General features: G+C 48.1%; 1 protein-coding gene across 6 annotated transcripts; it reads left to right on the forward strand.

Annotated features, from left to right (window-relative positions):
- Positions 1-307: 307 nt before the first annotated feature.
- On the forward strand, positions 308-22,836 carry NUCB1 (nucleobindin 1). Of its 6 annotated transcripts, none has more exons than XM_081030328.1 (13): positions 308-570; positions 966-1,102; positions 3,746-3,853; positions 5,588-5,720; positions 11,431-11,534; positions 13,858-14,043; positions 14,294-14,384; positions 17,148-17,206; positions 17,471-17,563; positions 17,646-17,738; positions 18,070-18,240; positions 18,699-18,795; positions 18,909-22,836. In XM_081030328.1, exons 2-13 carry the CDS (start codon positions 977-979, stop codon positions 19,019-19,021), a joined length of 1,374 nt encoding a protein of 457 aa, XP_080886454.1. In that variant the 5' UTR covers positions 308-570; positions 966-976; the 3' UTR covers positions 19,022-22,836. The 6 variants fall into 6 exon arrangements, with proteins under 6 accessions (XP_080886454.1, XP_080886452.1, XP_080886450.1 ...); XM_081030326.1 differs by having other exon boundaries at positions 966-1,132; positions 18,909-22,835; XM_081030324.1 differs by having other exon boundaries at positions 316-570; positions 966-1,144; positions 18,909-22,835.
- Positions 22,837-23,289: the final 453 nt, after the last annotated feature.

The following is a 23,289-nucleotide window of genomic DNA, read 5'->3' on the forward strand; positions in this document are numbered from 1 at the left end:
ACCCCTCGCTTCTGCTGCAGCCAGGCTACCCTGTCCCAGGGGTTCTAAATTGGAAGGGGATGCACGTGTTCCTTAAAGGGACCCCAGACAAGCCGTAGTGTAGTCTCACTCTTACACCTCTTACTTACTTATATAAAAAAACTTACAAGGTGATCTATGACAGTTGCTATTCATCTGTAACTCGGAGCCACTTCTTGGGGCTAAAATAACTGGGAAAACTACAATTCCCATTAGGTTAAGCGTCAAGATGCCGCGGAAGTTGACGCATTTTTTCCTCGGGTTTACAGCGAGTTCTAAGTTTCCGCTTCCCCTTTCGCCTAAAAGGCAGGAAATGTGTCGTTAAGCGATTGGGCTTCCGAGAAAAAAGGAAAGTCTTTCGAGAAAAGGCGAGCGACTTCAACAAGGGGCGGGGCCACTAGGCAAGAACCTAGGGACCGGGAGCCAGCGTGGACCAATCAGGCTGCTGAGGGCGGGTCCTCTTTGAGGAAGTGGGCGTGGCCTAGGGGAAAATCACCCAAGAACGCTGCGGAGGTCCTAGCCCAGGAAAACGCCCTCTGCGGGGAAGGAGAGGTGAGGGTCTGAGGTTTTCTAGACTCTTGGGTCTTGGGAAGGAGGGGGGACCAGAGGGCTGGAAGACTGCTTCCCGGAGGAAGACAATCTGGGCACCAGCACCTTTAGATCCTAGGATAAAAGGGGCCTGGGGGCCTGGACTTTTGGGTCTGGGACAGAGGGGCTTGATTTTGAGATCCCAGATTCCTCAGTCTGGGCGGAGAGGGTGCAGGGAGCCAGGACTCCTGGGTCTAAAAAAGGACAGGCTGGAGACTGGGAATTGAGTCCCGGGAAACTAGACGCTTTGAGTCTTGACTCTTGGTAAGAGGGGGGATATACGGTGCTGGGGGCCGTCTCCTAGGTCCAGGGAAGGAGGAGGCTTGGGACAGATATTTTCCATCTCTCCGCCCCTACAGATCACGCCGCCATGCCTCCCTCTGGGCCCAGTGCAGCCCTCCTCCTCTTGCCACCGCTGCTGCTGCTTCGCGCTGTTCTGACCGTACCCCTGGAGCGGGGGGCGTCCAAGGAGGAGAGCCCTGCGACGGAGAGCCCCGTGAGTGGCCCTGCCCTGCTCTCCAGCCAGGTGTTTGCAGTGGTACTACAATTCCCGCGGATCCCGGTGGCCCCTGGGTGGATACTCCCCCCACGGATACGGGTTGGACTTTGCCTGCTATTTGCAGTCCCATGGCTTTGACGTGGTGAAAAACTGGGGGGTGGAGGTGGGAGGGAGAAGCGGAGGGGACAGATTTCTAAGTCCCTGACTCTGGGTGTGAAAATTCAGATCAGATTTTAAATGAAAAATCGGCGTCACCCCCCCCCCCACACACACACCTAAACCTATTTTTTAGGACCCCTCCCCTCATGAGGGAATCAGAAAAAAAGAACTACGTTTCCCAGTAGCACCTTGAGCAGGTGTTGTGTGTTGTTGACTAACTGGGCTGTTCTCCTTGTAGCTCATGGGAGTTGTAGTTTAAATTATGGACAAGCATGTGAACTGCTCATTTTTTAATTCCAACACGTGTTTATCCAACGCTATGAAAATTTTGGTCTTAGAGGATTTGAAACTTGAAAGATCCTCAAGGCCAATGCCCTGATTTATGGCCTAAATCCTGCTGCATCTCCCACTAGGAATGAGCATGTCCCTATCTCTGGAGCTTGTCACTATCTCTGGAGCAGATTCCATGCTCCTGTGTGCCAGGTCCCCACCCATCGAATTAGGTAGGCCTCTGCCTGGTGAAATCTTTGCAGACGTGGAAGGGCACCTTTGAGTCCTTTTATCCTTCATTCATCCTACACATTTCTTAAGCATTTTCTATGAGCTAAGCATGGTGCTAACACAGGCACGATACCCTTACAGACCAGCCTAGCTCACTGGGAAGAGAAAAAGTGGGGCCCCTGAGAATGGAGACCAGGAGTGCTGGTCAGGGAGGAAGGCTTATTTGAGCTGAGATCTTAAGTTCAGGGAAGAACCATTCCAGATAGAGGGAACAGCCCAAGTAAATGTTCTGTGGAAGGGGAGATCAGTGTGAGTAGAGGGATTTGGAGGAAGCCAGTGTGACTGGAGCAGATGGACCAAGAGGGAAATGAAGTCAGAGAGGGGATGAGGCAGATCACGCAGGGCCTTGTGGGCCATGATAGAGAATTGGTTTATTCCAAGGCTAATGAAAAGCACAGAATGATGTTATAAACATCAATTACAACAACAGCAATCATAATAACAGCTCCTCCTAAGCACCAGGCACTGTGTTAAATATTTAAAGACATTAACTTCTCACAACAGCCCCTATGAAGTGGGTATACATTAACCTTACTTTACAGATAAGGAAACCAAGGCACGGAAATGTTAGTAACTTGCCCAAGGGCTAAGGTTGCCAGATTTAAAAAATAAAAACACAGGACACCCAGTTAAAGTTGAATTGCAGATTAACAATGAATAATTATTAATGTCAGTACACCCCAAGCAATATACTAAAAGTAATTCATAGTTTGTCTGACATTTAAATTTAGCTAGGCATCTTAGCAGTCCTAACAAGGTCATGTAGCTAGTAATTAGCAGATTTGGGATTCTAGCACTTTGGGCTCAATAACAGTCCCCAAAGTTGTCCATGCCCTAATTCCCAGGACCTGTGAATAGATTACCTTATGTGGCAAAAGAGTGTTCATAGGTGTGATTGAGTTAAGGGTCTTGAGATGGAGAAATCCTGGATCATCCACGGGGACCCCTATAAGAGAGAGGCAGGAAGGTCAGAGTCAGAGGTAATTTGGTGATATATGAAGACATCAGAGTGTTGCAGGGCCATGAGCCAAGGAATGCAGGCAGCCTGTAGGAGCTGGAAAAGACAAGGAAATTGACTGTCCCCTGGAACCTTCAGGATGAACTGAGCGCCGCCAACCCATTTTGGACTTCTGACTTCCAAAACTCTGCAAAGAAATTTGTGTTGCTCTAATCCACTTAGTTTGTGATACTTTGTTTCATCAACTGTAGGAAATTAGTTCTCCCACAGTGGCATAGCTGAGTGATCCATTACCATTTATTAAGTACCTACTGTGTGCTCCTCAATTTGTGTAGTAAGAGCTATAGTAGATTGAGCATCTTCTATATCATTATCATCGTGCCAGGCCATTTATCTCATTTACTTTTCAGCACAGCTCTATAGGGAATTTAATGGCCTATTTTACAAATAGGAAGAGTGAGACCCCGGAAGAGGAAAGTGCCAGTGCATGGCAAAGCTAGGACCAGGAACCCAGGGATATTTTTGTCTCACTTGCTCTATCCCCCTATGGTGCCTGGAATGTGGTAGGGGTCTCAGAGAATGCTTGTTGAATGAATGAATGAATGAATGTCTATTTCACTGCTTGCCAACAAGGATGTCTGTAAGCACCCACTCTGTGGGCGGTGTTGGGGTGGGTGTTTACCCATGTGATTTTCATTTCATCTGTACTACAGACCCGGGGAGAAGTAAGAGCTGTGGCTCGGAGGTCAGGCAGGTTGCATGGGGTTACAGAGCAGAGGGGATTGGAACCAGGAGCTGCTAGTTCCAGAGCCTTTGTCCATGGGGCAGGCCTCCTGCTCTACTGAAGGGAGGAGTGTCTTGAGTCTGTCAGCAGACACCCAGGAGAGTGAGACCTGGGTCTTATCTGCAGGGAAGGAGTAGGATAGCAGCTGGAACCACTATGTTTGTCCTTGTCACCACAGGACACAGGCTTGTACTACCACCGGTACCTTCAGGAGGTCATCAACGTGCTGGAGACTGACGGGCACTTTCGAGAGAAGTTGCAGGCTGCCAACGCTGAGGACATCAAGGTGTGGCTGGGTGCAAGCAGTGGGAGGGGACGCTTGCTCAGAAGGCAGAGTTTGGGAAGAAATGGGTTCCGTAAAAGGGCCATGTGGCTCCAGCCCTCACAAAACAATCTCGGGAGAAATCACTTCTCGGGGCCACACAACTGGGAAGGGACTTGGGGAACACAGAATGTTGGTTAAGCACAGAAGTGGATGGCACAGGTTGCCAGCCTCAGCTCTATCACTTACCAGCTATGTGACCGCCACCTGCCGTGCCTCAGTTTCCCCATCTGTAAAAGGGGGTATGATAGAACCTGCCTCCTGGGGTTCAGATTAGGATTATCCCAGGTTAGATGTGTAGAGGGCTTAGACCAGCACGGTAGCAGTCCTTACTTACTAAGTGCGTGTGAGTACTGGTTCACTGAATGCTCATTGCAGTGCTTTCTGTATGAGAGAAATCACCTCCAGAGGAGCCCTGGTTTTCCCCATTTTGTAGAATAGAACACTAAGGCCCTTGTAGCAATGTTTAAACTTCCTGTGTGCTTGGATCTCCCCTCCTTGACTGGCTGATCCCCAAACCCACACCCTACCCCATCCCATCCCCTAGGCAGCATCCCTCAGAAAGGATGCTTGGGAGGTTCCCTGGGAGGAGTCAGGGCAGCCCGCCTCAGTTCCCTGCCCTGCTCCTCCTCCCTACCCTACACAAACCCCCCTCCCTGTTCTGGTGCCTTTTAGAATTTCCCCTCTGGAAGAGTCACCCCAAGTTTTCCAAACACCTGGGTCCAGGAGAGGCCTCAGGGCTATGGCCCTCCAGGGCTCAAGAGACCTATGTGAGTCATGAGTTTTAGAAAACGATCTGAGCGCTAACAGAGATAGCAGAGGACTCTGGGGAAGCCGCAGAGAGGGGCTCCGTCCAGTCTGACAAGTGAGAGAATGCTTCTAGGGAAAGGACACCCCTGAGTGAGGTTTGACTCTGAGTGGAGTGTTCATGGTATAGAAGTTGAAGTGTAAGGGGGTGGGAGAGTGACATTTCAGACAGTAGGAACTATGTGCAAATGGAGCATTTTGGTACCTTCAGCTGTCTGCTGGCAGCTCCTTATAACTGACATAAAGACAGGAGAGATGGGTTTGGAGGGGTGGGTGAGTATAGGGTCTTGAGTACCAGGCCCAGGAATTCTGCCCTGGGGGCATTGGGGAGCCTTAGGGGGCTTCTGATTGAGACATAATTCAAAGTGATAATAAAGGTAGCTCAGAAAAGACACCCTGCTCTGCACAGAGTTTGTGTGTGTGTGTGTGTGTGTGTGTGTGTGTGTGTGTGTGTGTGTGTGTGTGTGGTGGGGCCGAAGGGGTTATTGGGAGAATTCTTCCCAAGAGAGGTACCATCTGCTTTGAATTTTGAAGGATAGTGAGGATCTGGTTAGGTTCAGAAAGCAGTGGTGGGAGAGCTTCCCAGGCACAAGGACCGGTATATGCAAAGACCCGAGGTGGGAAAGAGCCTTGAGCATGGGGCTTACGCCCAGTTAGTGATGCTGGAACCAAGAGTGTGATTTGTTAAGTGGTGGGAGATAGGGCTGCAGAGGTTGGCAGGGCCTCAGTGCCAGGTTGAAGGGCTGGGACCTTATCTCATAGGTTCTGGGGAGCCCTAGGGGACATCATAAAACTTGTAGAAGGTTCCAGAGTGGGCAGAGAAAGGATGAGCCTGCCCAGCATGCCCCTTCCCAGATCTCAGCCTGACCAGCCCCCTCACTCTCCGGACAGAGCGGGAAGCTGAGCCGGGAGTTGGACTTTGTCAGCCATCATGTCCGCACCAAGTTGGACGAGCTCAAGCGGCAAGAGGTGTCCCGGCTTCGGATGCTGCTCAAGGCCAAGATGGATGCAGAGCAGGAGCCCAGTAAGCAGGGGTGGGGCAGATGGGACAGGTGGGGCAGGTGGGGTAGAGGCCGCCTCCCTCCTGGGCCTCCAGGTGATTTCATACTAGGCATGTGGGGCCTCCTGGGGCCTCACTCTACCCCCACTGCAAAATGTACATGGACGGTTGATTGAATTTTCTTCCTAGAACAATAACTATTGTTGGTTGGTTAGTTTTTTCTGTTTGGGTTTTTTATTTTTATTTTTAAAAATCATGATTGTCATTTAAAAAAATTTTTTTTAAAATATTTATTGGGGAATATTGGGGAACAGTGTGTTTTTCCAGGACCCTTCAGCTCCAAGTCAAGTCATTGTTTTCAGTCTAGTTGTGGAGGGCGCAGCTCACTGGCCCATGTGGGAATCGAACCGCAAACTGGGTGTTATGAACACTGCGCTCTTAACCAATTGAACCAACCAGTCGCCCTGTCATTCAAGATTTTGATGTAACTTCAAAGGTACAAACAAGTTGCAAGAATAGCTCCAAAAAAACTCCCAAATACCCTTAACCCAGATTCTCCAGTTTTCAAGCTTTGCTCCATTTACTTTTCATTCACATTTGTGAGTTCCTTGCAGATACCATGTCCCTTTACGCCTGCCTAAATATTTCAGTGTGATTTTCCTCAGAACCACATTTGCCTACGTGACCACAGTACAGTGATGAAAATCAAGAAGTTTTAACAGGTTACAGTGTATTTTTTTTTCCTTGCTTAATCTCTATCTCCCGTGCTAGAATGATTTTAATTTGCTATCATTCATATCTGAGGCTATATGTGTTGTCTAATTACTTGGCTAACAAAGAAAAAAAAAAAAAACTGTGTCTGGAAGAGAAAAGTCTGGGCAAGTTTAGATTCCAAGATCCCATCCTATTTCTAACATTTCAAGATATGATTTGTTGAAGTGTGTGTCAGGGCCATGCTATTTCTTAATAGCTTTATTGAGATATAATGCACATACCATACAATTTACCCATTTTAAGTGTATAATTCAATGGGCTTTAGTATATTCGCAGGTATGAGGGACCATCACCAAAGTCAATTTGAGAGTAGTCATCACCCCAAAAGGAAACCTTGTGTCCCTTAGCTATCACTCCCTTATTCCCCCACCCCAACCCTGACAACCACTAACGTACTTCCTGTCTCTCTAGATTGCCTATGCTGGACATTTCATATAAATGAAATGATACAATATGTGACCTTTTTGGTCAGGATTCTTTCACTTCACATGATATTTCTAAGGTTCATGCATGTTGTAGCTTCAGCACATGGTTCCTTTTAGGGCCAAGTGGTACTGCGTTGCACGCATCTACCACATTTGGTTTATGTGTTCATCAGTTGATGGACATATGGGTTGTTGGCATGCTTTCACTACTGTGGACCTTGCTGTTTACTTACTGTCTTTTTGTGGTATGTTCTGGTACTGCTGGGGCATGTTTTGTCCTACCACTAAGTGTAAGAACATGCCCCCTTTATTGAGAATCACCTCCAGCTTCTCCTTTCATCTCTTGACCACCCCATGAGGCTCCCATGTTACAAATGGGGACCCTGCACCTTACTGCATGGCTTTAAGGATCAACGGGATCAATTTCTTTTTACTTCTCTCTGACTCTATTTATCCATGGACTGAACATGTCTTGAGTCCTACTGCGTGCCAGGCATTGGCGGGTGCTGGAACTCTAAGGTGACCAGACAGGCATGGTCTCTGGCCTTCTCTGCTGTGCTGTTTTAATTATTTCAGTGTCAGAGTCTGGTTTGATCTCTGGTAAATTACCGTATTTTGCTGTGTATAATGTGCTCCCATGTATAATGCCTACCCACATTTTTGGCCCAAACTTTCAGGGAAGAAAATCTTTTGTTTTAATTATTTTCTTTTCTTTTTAAGATTTTGTTGGGGAAGGGGAACAGGACTTTATTGGGGAACAGTGTGTACTTCCAGGATTTTTTTCCAAATCAAGTTGTCCTTTCAATCGTACTTGTGGAGGGCGCAGCTCAGCTCCAGGTCCAGTTGCCATTGTTAGTTGCAGGGGGCAGAGCCCACTATCCCTTGAGGGAGTCGAGGAGTCAAACCGGCAACCTTGTGGTTGAGAGCCCACTGGCCCATGTGGGAATTGAACTGGCAGCCTTCGGTGTTAGGGACATGGAGCTCCAACTGCCTGAGCCACCAGGTTGGCCCTTGTTTTAATTTTTTAATTCAAATTTTTACTTGTTTACATTTAGGTACTTGTTTTTTGTATTAAAAAAGGAATTTTAGCACTTATTTTTTAACATATTATGGTACAAGAAATTTTATGTACTGGTAACAAATTTACAAAATTTATGCATCATAGAAGACCAAGAACTCTTCGTCGTTGCAAGTTCTAAGTTCAATAAAACCGATTATCATATTCTAGGGTATTATTTTGCGTATGGATATAGTTATTGATTACTAGAGTTACGCTTTTAACTCATAAGCATAAATAAAAGAATTAAAAACATTTATATAGATACGGAATTAGTACTACCCCTGTATAATGACATTCCTTATTTTTCCCTCACAAATTTGGGCAAGAAAGTGCACCTGATACACAGCAAAATACAGTAGATGTTACCTTGTCACTAATGAGAAAAATATCTCCTGGTTATTGTTTGTTTATTATGTCCCAGGCACTGTGCTATGGACTTTAGCTTTGTCCCTTTGGCAACTCAAAATATCTCCAGAATCTGGCCACTTCCCTCCACATCCACTGCTGCCACTCGAGTTCTGCCTGGATTTACTGCTGTCACTTCCCCACCATCACCACCCATCTGTTGCTCATATTTGTTATATTTCCCACACAGCAACCAGTGGGATCCTGTTAATACCTGTATTCATTTCTAGTGACTGTTGTCACAAATTACCACAAACTTAGTGGCTTAAAATAATATACATTTAGAGGTGGCCGTTTAGCTCAGTGGGTTAGAGCATGGTGCTGGTAGAACCAAGGTTGCCAGTTCGATCCCCGCATGGGCCACTGTAAGCTGTGCCCTCCTTAAAAGAAAAGCATAGGGCCGGCCCGGTGGCTCAGGCGGTTAGAGCTCCGTGCTCCTAACTCCAAAGGCTGCCGGTGCGATTCCCACATGGGCCAGTGGGCTCTCAACCACAAGGTTGCCAGTTCAGTTTCTCCAGTCCCGCAAGGGATGGTGGGCAGCGCCCCCTGCAACTAAGATTGAACACGGCACCTTGTGCTGAGCTGCTGCTGAGCTCCCGGATGGTTGGAGTGCATCCTCTCAAGCACAAGGTTGCCGGTTCAAAGTCCCGCAAGGGATGGTGGAGTCCTGTAAGTACACACTGTTCCCCAATAAAGTCCTGTTCCCCTTCCCCAATAAAATCTTTAAAAATAAAATAAAATATTTTAAAAAATGTATACACATTTAAAAAAAAAAAGAAAAGAATAGAGTAGAATAGAATAGAATACTCACCTTAGTGTTATTAAAAAAAAAAAAAAAGTTGGGGGTGACCGGTTAGGTCAGTTGGTTGGAGCGTGCTGCTGAAAACACCAGGGTTGCTGGTTCGATCCCCACATGGGCCACTGTGAGCTGTGCCCTCCTTAAAAAAATAAATAAATAAATAATTAAAAAACAACAACTACACACACATTTATTCCCTTACAGTTCCTTTACAGTTTGGGGGTCAGACTTCCACAATCAGTCTCACTAGGCCAGAATCAAAGTGTCGGCAGGGCTAGTTCCTTCTGGACGCTCCGGGGAAACATCTGTCTCTGCCCTTTCTAGCTTCTAGAGATGTGTCCTTGGCTGGTAGCCCCTTCCTTCATCTTCAAAGCCAGCAGTGTAGCATTTTTCTTCAGTGGTCATATTGCCTTCTACTGTCATCACATCTCCCTCTGCCTCCTTCTCATAATTTAGGGACCACCCAGGTAACATCCCCATCTCAAGATCCTTAATTCAGTTACACCTGCAAAAGTCCCTTTGGCCACATGAGGTCACATACTCACAGGTTCCGGGGATTAGGGTGTGGACATCTTGGGGGCCGTCAGACTGCTACAAACCCAATTCAAGTCCTGTGCCGCCTCTGCTCAGAATCCACCCATGGCTCCCCAGTGCCCTCAGGATCAAGTCTACCTTCCTCCTTGCTGCCTGGAGGCCCGGCCGAGCCCTGCCAGCCCCGCCCCACCCCTCCTCACGTGTGCGCCATCTTGCCTGACCCTCTTGCATCAGTGTTTTTAGTAAGTGCTGGAGTACAACACATCTTTCTCCCCTCAGGACCTTTGCTGTTGCACTTCCCTCTGCCCGGGACATTCTTGGGTCTGACTAAGCTTTGCTTTCAGCTCAGATGTCACCTCCTCAGAGAGTCCTGCCCTGACCGTCCTGCATGAAGGATCCTCCATTTGTTGAGTCTTTTGTCGTCATGTGTTCATCTCTTTGTCGTTTGTTCTCTGTCTTTTGACTGGGTGTTTTGTGGAGCAGATTCTGTCACCATCTGGTTCCTGCTGTCGCGATAGTGCCACAGAGCAGGGCTCAGCATGCATCTGTGGCATAAAAAATGAATCTTGAATTTCAATCTGTGCCTGTCTTCTGAGCACTTGTCCCTCCTCTGGGCTCACCCAGGCCAGACAGCTGCCTCCACGGCAGCACAGGGCACCTGGATTCCAGCCACCTAGGTGTCTGTCTTTCACCCACACCAGACCAGGAGCCACTGGAGGGCCAGCCCAGGCCTGATTCACGTCTGAGCCCCTGAGAGGCCTTGGGAAACATGAGTTCAGTGAGTGAGTGGATGTCAGTGTGTGCACTGTCTCCCTTCCCACGCGGAAGGCCTATCCTTTCCTGACCACTTGGAAACTCCTGTATGAGGAGGTTGCATAGTTTCCTAGGGCTCTGGTAACAGGGTGTGTGTGACAAACTGCATGGATTAAACCACAGGCATTTATCGTCACAGGTCTGGAGTCTGAAATCAGTGTCGGCAGGGTTGGTTCCTTCTGAGGGCTGAGGGAAGGACGTGTTCTAGGTCTCTCTCTTTGGTTTAGAAAAGGCCATGTCTTTTCACATCATCTAGCCTCTGTGTCCAAATTTAACCTTTTTGTAAGGACACCAGTCATACTGGATTTGGGTCCGCCGTAATGACCTTATTTTAACTTGATTACCTCTATAAAAACCTTCTCGCCAAATAAGGTCACATTCTGAGGTCCTGGGGGTTAGGACCTCACTTTCACTTCAACAGATGAATTTCAGAGCCCACAATTCCACCTGTAACAGGTTGAGTACATGTGCTCTGGAGCCCAGCTGCTGGTTCTAATCCTCACTCTGTCACTTCCTAGATGGTGACCTAGACAAGGCACTTCCCCTCTCTGAGCCTCATTTCCCATTCTATGAGATAACCATCCAATATCTATGGGATTACCATAGAATCTGTGTTATAAGATTCTTGTGAAAAGTAAATGCTTCAATATAGTTAATGTGTTTAGAGCAGGGCCTGGCATATAGTAGTAAATGTACTTGTTATTTGTTATTGTGCTTATTATTTGAAGCACGAGACTCAGTTGTGGCATCATCTCCTCCAGGAAGCCTTCCCTCATTGCCCCAGGCTCAGTCTGGCTGTCCTCTGGCCTTCCCTAGTGCCCTTTGTGACCTCCTTTAGAGCATAGGTGGCTCAGGATAGGGATTTTACAAGAAAGGACATTCTATGAGTTGGGTTTTTTTTCCCCCCTCTTCCCCTTTATCTAGGTTTACAGTTGGACCACCTGAGCCTCCTCAAGCAGTTTGAACACCTGGACCCTCAGAATCAGCACACATTTGAGGCGCGGGACCTGGAGCTGCTGATCCAGACGGTAGCGTGAGGAGAGGGTGGCTACAGGCAGAGGACTGAGGGAAGCTTTGCGGAAGGGGAGAGGGGAGCAAAGCCTGAGACATGAGCCTGCTCACCCCTGTTCTCTGAGGTCGGCAGCTGCAGCCTGAGGGTATCTAAAAACCCTCCCTTGAGTCTCTACAGGAAAGCAGAGGTGTAGGAAGGCTCCACTCAGACCTGGTTTCAAATCCCTCCCTGACTTTGTCCTTCTCATATGACCTGGGGTGAGGGTTGTCCCTTCTGTGCCCTTGTGGTAGGCAGAATAATGGCCCCCCACCAAAGATACCACACCCTAATCCATGGAACCTGTGGCTATGTGCTCTTATAAGGCTAAGGGATTTTGCAGACATGATTAAGGATTTGGGTTGATGAGATGATCCTGGATTATCCAGGTGGACCCTAAATGTCATCCCAGGAGTTTTTGAAAGAGGGAGGCAGAGGGAGGTTTGACTACAGTGGAAGGTGGCAATGTGACAACTGAAACCTGCTGGCTTTGAATATGGAAAAAGAAGGCACAGAATGGAATGCAACTCTAGAAGCTGGAAAAGGCAATGAAATGGATTCTCCCCTAGAATCTCCAGAGCGTGTGTTGTTTTAGGCCACCAAGTTGATGATCATTTGTTATAGTAACCATTAGAAGTAATACAGTCCTCATCTGAAAAACGGGATCTATAGCCCTACCTAACGGGAAAGGCCAAGTGTGGGGTAGGGGAGTGGAAGGGGAAGCCCAGGCCTCCCTGCCTCTCCCCTGCTCACAGCTCTTCTGAGGGGACAGAACACACCCCTCAGCCTGAGCTGGTCCCTGCTTTTCTGGCCCACTGAAGCTGCATCTAGTGGCCGTGAAGATAATGGCAGTAGCCATTTGAGTCCATGCGTGACACTTGGCTCAGTCCCTGAGAGATGTTTTACACTTATTACCAGAACATTCCAAAACTGTCCACTTTTCTCCAACCCCACTGTCATTATCCTGGTCTCAACTCCCATCATCTCTTAGAGCCACTTCCTCACTAGACACCTTGCTTCTGCCTTCTATGCTTGCCAACAGGGTTTCCCAACACAGCCCTCTTGACATTTGGGGCTGAATAATTCTCTGTTTTTGCATTGCATGATGTCTAGCAGCTTCCCTGGCCTATGTCTGCTAGATGCCAGTGAGACAATCTCAGTTGTGACAACCAAAGATGTCTTCAAGTACAGACAATTGTACACTGTGGGCCACAGTTGCCCCAGGTTGAGAACCCCTGCTGTACCATCTGTTCCCCCACACAATAGCCATATTAGTTTCCTTTTGCTGCCATATAACAACCACAAACTTAGTAGCTTAAAACAACATGAATTTATTGTCTTACATTGTAAGACAGAAGACAAGAAGGGTCTTACTGGCTGTATTAGTTTCCTGAGGCTGCTAATTGCCACAGACTTGGTGGCTTAAAACAACAGAAATGTATCCTCTCACAGTTCTAAAGACCACAAGTCCAAAATCAGTATCGTTGGGCTGAAACCAAGGTTTTGGCAGGACTGTGCTCTCTTCAGAGGCTATAGGGAAAACCCTGCTCCTTGCCTCTTCCAGCATCTGGAGGTTCCAACGTTCATTGGCTTGTAGACATGTCACTCCAGTCTCTGCCTCCCTTGTCACATGTTCTCCCCGTATCTCTCTGGGTCTTCTCTGTAGCCTTCTTATAAAGACAACAGTCTTTGAATTTAGGGCCCACCCCAATTCAGTAGGACCCACCCTAATTACATCTGCAAAACCCTATTTCCAAATAAGGTCACTTTCTAAGGTTCTGAATGGACATGAATTTTTTTTTTGGGTGGGGGACACTATTCAACCCAGTATAGTATTGTTATGTCCATCTTACAGAGGCAAAAATTGAGGCACAGAGAGGCTGAGTAACCTGCCTGGGATCTCACGGTTCGTAGGATCTGTTCACACAGCAGAGCCTGGATTTGCATTCTGGGCAAAATAATTAGAGACCGACTGTTCTTTATCACCTAGCTGTACTGCTTTTCATATTAGATCTACCTCGTGTGTTGTTCTTATTACTTACGAGTATTCCTCCAAGATCCTGAGATTGGGGTGACTTCAAAGAGGTAGGTTTAAGTTGCTGTGGTGTAATCATCCTAATCTCTTGAACAAAGAGAGGAAGCTGTGTTGTGTGGCAAGAGTGGGTCATAGAAATCAAGAAATAAGATCACGACGTGAGACCCAGGACAGGATGGAGGTCAGAGTCAAAGGCTGGGCATTTGGAGGTTAGGATTAGGGGTTGGACATAGAGGTGAGATGCGAGTGACTATCTGCTTTTCCCCAGGCCACCCGGGACCTTGCCCAGTTCGACGCAGCCCATCATGAAGAGTTCAAACGCTATGAGATGCTCAAGGAACACGAGAGACGCCGTTATCTGGAATCACTAGGAGAGGAGCAGCGAAAGGAGGCAGAGAGGAAGCTGGAAGAGCAACAGCGACGGCACCGAGAGCACCCCAAAATCAATGTGCCTGTAAGGATCCCCATTCCTGCCAACCTCCGTCATGTCCAACTCTCCAAGCTCCACAAGATAAAAATGTAGCTGAAAAACTATTAACTCCCAGCAGACCCTGAGGCAAACAGTGCCGCCAAGAGCTGCTGGGAGTTGTAGTTTTCTTACTTGAGGGGAATGACATTTGTGGGATGGGGGTAAAGGATTCTCTAGCTTTACCCTGTAGGACCTGGACTTCTTGCTCATGAGCCCCTGGCTCTCCCCTTTACAGGGCAGCCAAGCCCAGCTGAAGGAGGTGTGGGAGGAGCTGGATGGATTGGACCCAAACAGGTTTAACCCCAAGACCTTCTTCATACTGCATGGTAAGGTGGGGAGGGAGTCCCAAGACCCAGGCTGAATTCTGAGACTCTGATCTTTTGGGGGCCTGAATGCTAAGAAGAGAGTCTCCCATCTCTATGGGTCATAGGCAGGCTAAAAAGGTCTGAGCCCATTTCTACTGGTGGTCTACGTTGCTAGGCTCTACCATAGAAGAAGTAGGCCTCTTCTGAGATACAGCTGACCCCTGGGTTCTAAGAACTGGCCAGTATCCTCTAACTGAGCAAACCAGTCTTCGCTAAGCCTGGGACCCCTCTCAGAAGCCCTGGTCCTCTCTGGGAGCCCTGTCACTTAGAGCAGGCAGCTCCCTAGGAAACAGGCCTCTAGGGAGCCCCTTCTCCATGGTGGTTCAGAGGCTATTCCCCTTTATTCTTTTCCTACCTGGAAACATAGCCTGGACTTGCCAGGCCCCCTTAGGTGTGCCCAAGACCCTGACCTAGAAGCTGCAACGTGTTAACAGAATTTAGCAGGGCCTGATACATTCGCTCAATAAATGTTTACTAAGTGACCTCTAAGGACCAAACTTTGTGGAGACCCTGTGGATACCGCTGTGAACAAAACAAAGTTGTTGCCCCCCACACACACACACACACATACAGAACTAGTGATCAGGCAAACAGACAATCCTATATTTCAGTGAATCTAAGAGACTGTGAGGTGTAAGATACACTAGAATTTTTACACACATGTACGCTACTAATTAAACTGATACACCATCAATGATAAGATGCCTCTCGATTTCAAGGATGATAAAATATGGGGGGTGTACATCTTAGAATAAAGGAAGTAGGTTCTCTAGTAGAATCTCAGGTAGTGACATGTATCATAGAAAGGAGGATTAAGGGCCTAGAGTGACAATTTTTAGTAGCCTGATCAGGAAAGGTTTTGCTAGACCAGCCATTGTCCAGTAAACCTTTCTATGCTGATAGAAATATTCTGTCTGTACTGTCCAGTACAACAGCCACCCATATAGCTGTCTCAGCACTTGAAATATGGCTCTTATGACTAAGGAACTGAATTTTTGTTTGTTTTACTAATTTTTTAAAGATTTATAATTCTGGTAAAATACATATAAGATTTCCCATATGAGCTATTTTTAAGTGTGCAGTCCAGTATGTTATGTACATTCACAGTATTGTGCAAATGATTTCCAGAACTCTTTTCATCTTTATGAAACTGAAATTCCGTATTGCTCAACAACCCTCATCACCTCTCCCCCCAGTCCCTGGTGACCTTCATTCTCGTTTCTGTCTCTATGGATTTGACAACTCTGGCTAGTTCATATAAGTAAAATCCTACAGTATTTGTCCTTTTGTGGTATCATGTCAAGGAAATTAAGATTCTTATTAATTTAAATTAATGTGTTCTATGTGGCTAGTGAATGCTTTATTGGACAGCATAGCTCTAGGAAGATGGCCTATTTTGAACAGGAACCTCAGTGAAGTGAGGGGTTGCACCTTGCAGATATTTGGGGGAAGAGCTTTCTAGGAGGAGGGCATAGTAAGCACACACAGAGAAGAATGAACTTGGTCCATCCAAGGTCACAGATGGGGTAAGGCATTTGGATTTAATTCTGTGATGGGACACCACAAAAGGGTTTTGAGCAGAGGACTGACACCGTGTGCCTTAAGGGTTGACAGAATCCATCTGGGTGCTGTGTTAGGGACAGATTGTACAAGCAAAAGCCAAAGCCAAAGGGGCCTAGTTCGAAAGCTCGTGGCTGGACAATTCTGTAATTATACATCCAAAATCTAAAAGACCAAAATACAAACACATAAAAATGTCAGGAATCAGAGATTTTTTTTTTCTTGTCATAATTCCAGACCTACTTGATCTTATCCGCAACTAATATCAGTCTCAAGTTCTGTGTCTCTGATCTTGGCCCTGCCTCCTGCCCATTACTTAGTGTATGTATTTGGTATCTCCAGTATTTAGCTTGATTCACCCTAGAGGATTCTGACATGACTCACATCTTTGGATCAAGGCTCCATATTATGTTGGGTAGAATGTCAATCACTGATACTTCACTCTTTAGGAATCTCTGCTCGACCAGTACTTATGTCGTTATGTCTCCATGGGAAAAGCTGTTGCATATGGGGCCATCTATAATTCACACAGGCAGAGTGAATCTGGATTCTGGGCTGTAAAGATAAGGTGCCTTAATGTATTAAAAATAATAAGACTTTTGACCAAAAAAAAAGGTCAAGTTAGATGCCAGCTAAAAAATAAGTTAGTTTTGCAAGGGCAGGAGTTCTGGCCACTTCAGCAGGACCAGTGTGGGTGATGATCTGAGTGAGCAGAGGAGGCAGAGACAGTGAGCATGGCCTGTGTGGCTGTACAGCTGGATTGTCAGGGAGAGGCTCCTCTGACAATTGGAGTTGGCCCTGGCCTGGTTCTCTGTGAGGCAGAGGCCCCTGAAACCCCTGGATTTTGGGCAAAGAGGTTGATCCTGTGCCCGTATTACTAGGTGCTAGGGATCAAGTCATCCTACATGACAGTGGCCCCAAGAATGTTCCCACTGAAGCCTCACCTTCATCTACTTCATTCTCGGGACCCTGGTTGGTAGGGAATGGGCTGTCCTAGCAACGGGTCTATGCGGCACTGAAGCCTGGAGGCCACCATGCTACTATGGTTACTTGTCCTCTAAAACAGATCACACATCAGCCCAAATTCCTTCTCCAGCTGATCCCTCAGGGAACTGACCAACCTTGTCCTCAGTCCCCCCAGATACCTTGTTGTCTCCCCCTCAGATATCAACAGTGATGGTGTCCTGGATGAGCAGGAGCTGGAGGCCCTCTTCACCAAAGAGGTGAGCATCTTGGAAACCATAGGTGCAGGGGATGCCCAAACCAGCCACAGGTCCCCTCAGGGATCCTAGTGGTCACTTTAGGTACTGCTGGATGTGAGTTCAGGGAAAACTACAACTCCCACCAGCCCCTAGGGCAAACAGGCTTCTAGAAGTGGCAGGGTGCCCCAAGGACTGATGGGAGTTGAAGTTCTCTGGTGGGGTATGCAAGGAGGTGGAGTGGCCTAGGAAAGAGGTTGCCTGGACCTACCTCTCTTGACTTTGCAGCTGGAGAAGGTGTATGACCCAAAGAATGAGGAAGATGACATGCGGGAGATGGAGGAGGAGCGGCTACGTATGCGAGAGCACGTGATGAAGAATGTGAGGAGGGCCCAGCCATGGGCGGGGGCAACAGGGTGCAGCGGGGCTCAGCTATGTCGCTTACTCTTACCTGGCTCCCCAGGTGGACACCAACCAGGACCGCCTGGTGACTCTGGAGGAGTTCCTCGCATCCACTCAGAGGAAGGAGTTTGGAGACACCGGGGAAGGCTGGGAGGTGAGGACATGGAGAATTCATGGGTCCTGAATATGCCTCTCTCCCAGCCCTAACCCTTTTTTCAGGGTTCCTGGCCACTTTTCGTAACTCCCTGGGTCTTTGCCTCCCTGTCCCCGTGGGTTGCTGTCCTCCTCTCTCTTTGGGTCTCTGTCCTCCCCACTACACACACCGTCTCTGTTCGCCCCTCTCTGCGTTTTGTCCCCCTCCCCAGCTCCCACTCAGGTCTCTTTCATCCTCCCAGCCTTCTCTAAACCTTCAGTGCAGGCCTCTCCAATGTGGGTGGGCCAAGACTAGAGTCACCTGCTGACGGCCCTTGTCCCCATCCTGGCAGACAGTGGAGATGCACCCTGCCTACACGGAGGATGAGCTGAGGCGTTTCGAGGAGGAGCTGGCCGCCCGGGAGGCAGAACTGAATGCCCAGGCCCAGCGTCTCAACCTGGAGACGGAGGCTCTGGGGCGCTCCCAAGGCCGCCTGGAGGCCCAGAAGAGAGAGCTGCAGCAGGTGACTGGCCAGGGAAGCTGGGCCCATCTTCCGAGTCGCTGGTGGCCCTGTCTTTGTGTGTCCAAAGGCTGGGAAGGCCTGTGATCTCTATGCTTAATCACTGGTAGATACTAAGCTGGTGGCCACCATCTTGAGTAAGGGCAGACATTGTCCCCATCCTTGACAGCTCTTCAGTTGCCACGTTGAATAAGGGCAGGGGATGGTAAGAGGAAGAAGGCTGAAAAGGCCCAGGCAGAAAGAGAAGGGTTGACGTGGTAAGGGTTCAGTGAGAGCTTCCCTGTCCCAAGGTGCGATCCAAGATACCACAGGAGAGGAGAACTGGATCTTTGTTATTAAGCTCAACTGTCAATGAGGGAGAAAAACTGAGGCCCATAGAGAAAGGACTGTGACCACTTAGCAGGTTGTGGAGACTCAGCGTTGTACCCTCTTGCCTGTGCAATCTCCCCTACCCCCTGCAGGCCGTTCTACAAATGGAACAGAGGAAACAGCAGCAGCAAAGCCTCAATGACCCAGCCACTGGCCCTGAGGGACAGCTCAAGTTCCACCCGGACACAGGTGCTGGCCCCTGGGCTAGGGAGGAGGAAGGGAACTGGGGGCCTGGACTCCTGGGTCTGAGGGAGGAGGGGGCTGGAATGTCTAGTGCTACCATTTCCTCCCTTTATTTCCAGATGACGCTCCTGTCCCAGCTCCAGCCGGTGACCAGAAGGATGTGGCTGCTTCAGAAAAGAAGGATCCTGAACAGCCTCCCAAGCTGCCTCCGCTGGATTCCCAGCACTTGTGATTCTTCAGGACTCTGGCACTCTGGGTTCCTACCAACGGCAGCTGGTGGGAGGGAAGGGAGGTGTCACAATCAGCCTCCTCTGGGGACAACACATGTGACTTCCTAGAGGAAGCGAGGCAGGGTGGCACTTCCCAATTGCTACCCAGACCCCCTATCTGCTGCCTCCACTTCCACAGCCGCCCAATCTGTGGTCCCTTCTTTCTGTCCCCCTCCAAGGGACCTGCCTTCTCCTGTCGTCGGGTGCTCACAGGGTCAGCCCAGCTTAGGAAAGCCCCCTGCCTCCTGAGAGGGCCTGCTGTGTGCCTGCCTTCCTAGACAGTTTGGCCTCGCTGCCCCAGATTGGGGCCGCTCTAGCAACCTGCATCTGACAGCTGCTGGAAGCCTGCCTCCTGCTCTGGGCCCAGCTTCTGTTGGTTTATGGGGCTTGGGTGGTCCTCGAGACCTTTCTCTGCCTTTTGTGGGACCAGTGATGCCTCAAAGACAGTGTCTTCACCATGGCTGGGTCGAGGGGCAGCAGAGTCCTCAGCAGGGCTGATCAGCTCTGATACCAGGAGCACTTACTCTCCCTGATCCCTGGCTTCTGGCCATCTCAGCTTCAGCCTCCTTCCTGACAGCTTGGCCCCTTGCCCCGTCCCCACACAGCCACAGAAGGATCCCAGAGTCGACCCCGCCCCAGGATCAGGTTCCAGCCCCTCAGCCTCAGTGGGAGGCCCCACCCGCCTTTTTGGCCTTACCTTACACTGCAAAGTGTCCTGCTGTGTACTCCAGTTCCATCCAAATACACTTTCTGGGACAAATCCATGCTTCTGTTTATATATACTGTTCTCTCTAATACTCTATCCCTACTTTACCTGCCTAAGTCCTCATTCTGTAAGATTCAACCGAAGTATCATTTCTGAGTGGCTCCATCCTGGCGTCTTTCTGTCCTTTCCTGATGAGTCTTCACACAAACACACACACACACACCTTCAGCAGGATACTTCCAGCCACAAGACAGAAAACCCAAACCTAGGCTTAAATAATAGAGAAAAGTGTATCATCACTCAGAACAAGAAGTCCCAACATAGGGTGGCTCCAACGCCTTCAGGGAACCAGGTTCTCCCATCCAGCTCTTCCATGGTAGGTATAGAGGCTGCACTCCTCTTGTCCCAGTGTAGCTGCAGCCGCCCCGGATGTCACACCTGTTTGCACCAACAGCTGATGAAGGAAATTGGCAGGGACTACATTAATTAGAGCTGCCCCCATCTCCCCAGGGCTGGTATACCAACACATACCTGGACACAGGGCAGGTCAAGTTTAATAGTCACACAGGGAAAAAGTGTAAAGGAGACCCCGATGATAAAAATTATCTGGGAGGCTCATTAACAATAGATATTCTCAGACCTAGGAATGTCCAAGGGAGGGTCCTGGGAAGTTACATGTGCCATGCCCCCAAACCCCCCATCTGAATCCCAGTGACAATGACAGCAAACATCAACTCTGCTTCTCTTGGAAAACTGGGAGCTGAACTCAGTGACTCAATCTGGAAAACAGGCATACAATGGTAGTAGCCTTCCAACATCTTTTGAAGGATTTGATAATAACACACATGAATGACATGGCTCCTGGCCAGAAATTTGAGGTCAGCAAGCAATAGCTATTATATGGACACACTTATACAACCAGAGTTTCTGGGACCCTGCTGCAGACTCCCATATCCAAGGAGACCCATTCACTTGCCCAGGATGCCTTGCACAATTTGCAATTCTTTGTTTGCAAGTGTGTCCACTTGGTTACTGTCTCCCCCAATAGACTTCAAGTTCCAAAAGGAACCAGGAAGGAGGCTCATGGTGTCTAAAGTTCATTGCACTGCACACATGGGCAAGAATGGAGTGATCTCTGCCCTGGAGCAAATGCCACCCCTCCCTGCCTCCTGCCTGACCTTTAATTCTAGTCTTAAATAGACAATCTTATTGACCCTTTATACTTAATCTGAAAATGGTTTCCATTTTGATCTGCATATGCAAAGTTTATAAAATTACTCTCTCTTTGGAATGTCTCCCATAGGAGTTCCAGCTCCATCTGTAAACAGCTTGGAATAGATAAAGAGAGGATTTGGGAGTCTCATGGAAGAGAAAAAAATGAGAAGCCACAGACCTCATATTTCTCAGGGAATCCAACTCTGCTTTCACCCCATTTTCTGGGTCTCGTCACCCTGTGTATTTACCATGTGTTTCTGATGTTTTGACATCTGGGGCCCTGCAGACACTGGAGAGACTGCTCCTCCCAGGGTTAGTCAGTTGCTAGACATAGTCAACCATTCGCCTGCCAGTAAGTGCACCTCTCCTGTGCAAACTAACCAATGCACAGCCCAGACCCCAACCACCTTTATCAGGCCCCTACAGTCCTGAGCCATATTCCCCTGTCCTAATCTTCCCAAACCAGGTACCAGACAACTTGGGACAGTCCATACTCCCCAGAATCTGCCTAATGGACTCAAATCAGCTAGACCTAAACCTGCTTATCTTGCCGTGCCCGTTCCTTTCTACAGGAACCACAATAAAGCTCTCGCCCATGTATTCCCCTCACTCCTGCCTCCTGGCCAACCCTGGTGTTTCCCCATGTGGCCCTGTGTCGCATGGCTGTCCCTTCCTCTTGAGAACTGTAACAAACTATCTTTTCAATGGCAATTGTCTCTTGATCTGTTGCCCTCACCATACCTGAATAATAATAGTAAACCCTCCCCTTTTAAAACACTCTCTGTGGTAGACAGAATAATGGTTTCTCAAAAATGTCTGTATCCCAGTCCCCCGAACCTGTGAACATGTGATCTTTGGCAGTAAAAGGGACTCTGTGGATGTGATTAAATTAAGGCTCTTGAGATGTGGAGATAATCTTGGATTTTCCAGATGGGCCCTCGAGATGTAATCTCGAGGAGCTACATAAGAGGGAGGCAAGGGGGTGAGAGAAGGAGATGTGACCACAGATGGTCAAAGTGGTGCGGGGCCCTAAGAGACGTGGGTGGCTTCTAGAAGCTGAAAAAAGCAAGGAAACAAATTCTTCCCTCAGAGTCTCCAGAAGGAACACAGCCCTGCTGACACTTTGATTTTTGCCCAGCGAGACCCATTTTGGACTTCTGATGTCCAGAAGTGTAAGAGAACCCATTTGTGTTGTTTTAAACCACAAAATTTGTGGTAACTTATTACAGCAGTAACAGGAAACAAAGACAGTCTTTCTCCTATCTCTGGGTCTCTGTCCCTCTCACCTTACTTCTCTGAGTCTTCATTCATTTTATTCACTAAAACACTCAACTCTCCCCCATGTATCTCCTCACCTTTTTCATGGTCAGAGTTCTGGGCAGCGAGTAGTATTCATACTGATATTATTCAGACAATTAATATTCATAGTATTCAGACAATTAGTACTCCTAGTATTAGTACTACTGCTACTGATGGTGGTAGTTTCTTACAGCAGCAATGGGAAACTAACATGCACTAATATATACTACCTGTTCTGTAGCACAGAGAATGTGGCAGGTGCCATTGTGAGCACATTATATGTTATAAATAACAATTCATTTTATCCTCACAGAACCTCTGTGAGGTAATTACCATCATTGCTCCCATTTTACAAATGAGGCAAATAAGAGAAGCCATGTCACTTGCCTGTGGTCCCACAGCCAATAAGTGGGCAGAGCTGGGATTTGAACCCTGGCAGGCTGGATCCAAAGTCCACACTGAGGCATCGTGCAACGTTCTTTTTGGCCCTGAATCTATGCTCCAAAAATCCTGGTGGACAAATGAGTTAATGAATAAATGCTATGCTCTCTTTCTGGCACACTGTCCTCCCTCTCTTTGCATGGTTGACAGTTTCTGTGTGACTTTCAATTTCACAGGTGTTTTTCTAATACTGTTCTCTCTAATACTCTATCCCTACTTTACCTGCCTAAGTCCTCATTCTGTAAGATTCAACCGAAGTATCATTTCTAACACTTGATTATGACCCTGCTCATCACCTCCTTTCCCCCACTCCTTCACACCCCACTGCCTGCAGGGTGAGCTCTCTGACCCTTCACAAATGGCCCAGTTGACTCTTGATTCATGTCTCCGTAGTCCCCCTCTTCCACCCTGGGCTCCAGGCTTTCACTTCTGAATGGCTCCAACTTTCTTTTCTATGCATTGATTCCTCTGTCTGGAAGGCCGTCTCTCCTATGCCTGGAAAACCTCCATCAAAATCTTTCAAGATGCAGTTTGATCATTTCCCAAGCTGCCCAGCCTTCCCTGTTCCCC

This window comes from Rhinolophus hipposideros (genome assembly GCF_964194185.1).
Source record: "Rhinolophus hipposideros genome assembly, chromosome: 21".
NCBI lineage: Eukaryota > Metazoa > Chordata > Mammalia > Chiroptera > Rhinolophidae > Rhinolophus > Rhinolophus hipposideros.

Bases quoted from the DNA above. Each gene is read 5' to 3' on its own strand.
- NUCB1 (XM_081030324.1), top strand. From the start codon at position 977: ATGCCTCCCTCTGGGCCCAGTGCAGCCCTCCTCCTCTTGCCACCGCTG. The intron at 11,535-13,857 runs GTAGCGTGAGGA...GCTTTTCCCCAG, and splicing joins TGGAGCTGCTGATCCAGACG to GCCACCCGGGACCTTGCCCA. The intron at 18,241-18,698 runs GTGACTGGCCAG...TACCCCCTGCAG, and splicing joins AGAAGAGAGAGCTGCAGCAG to GCCGTTCTACAAATGGAACA.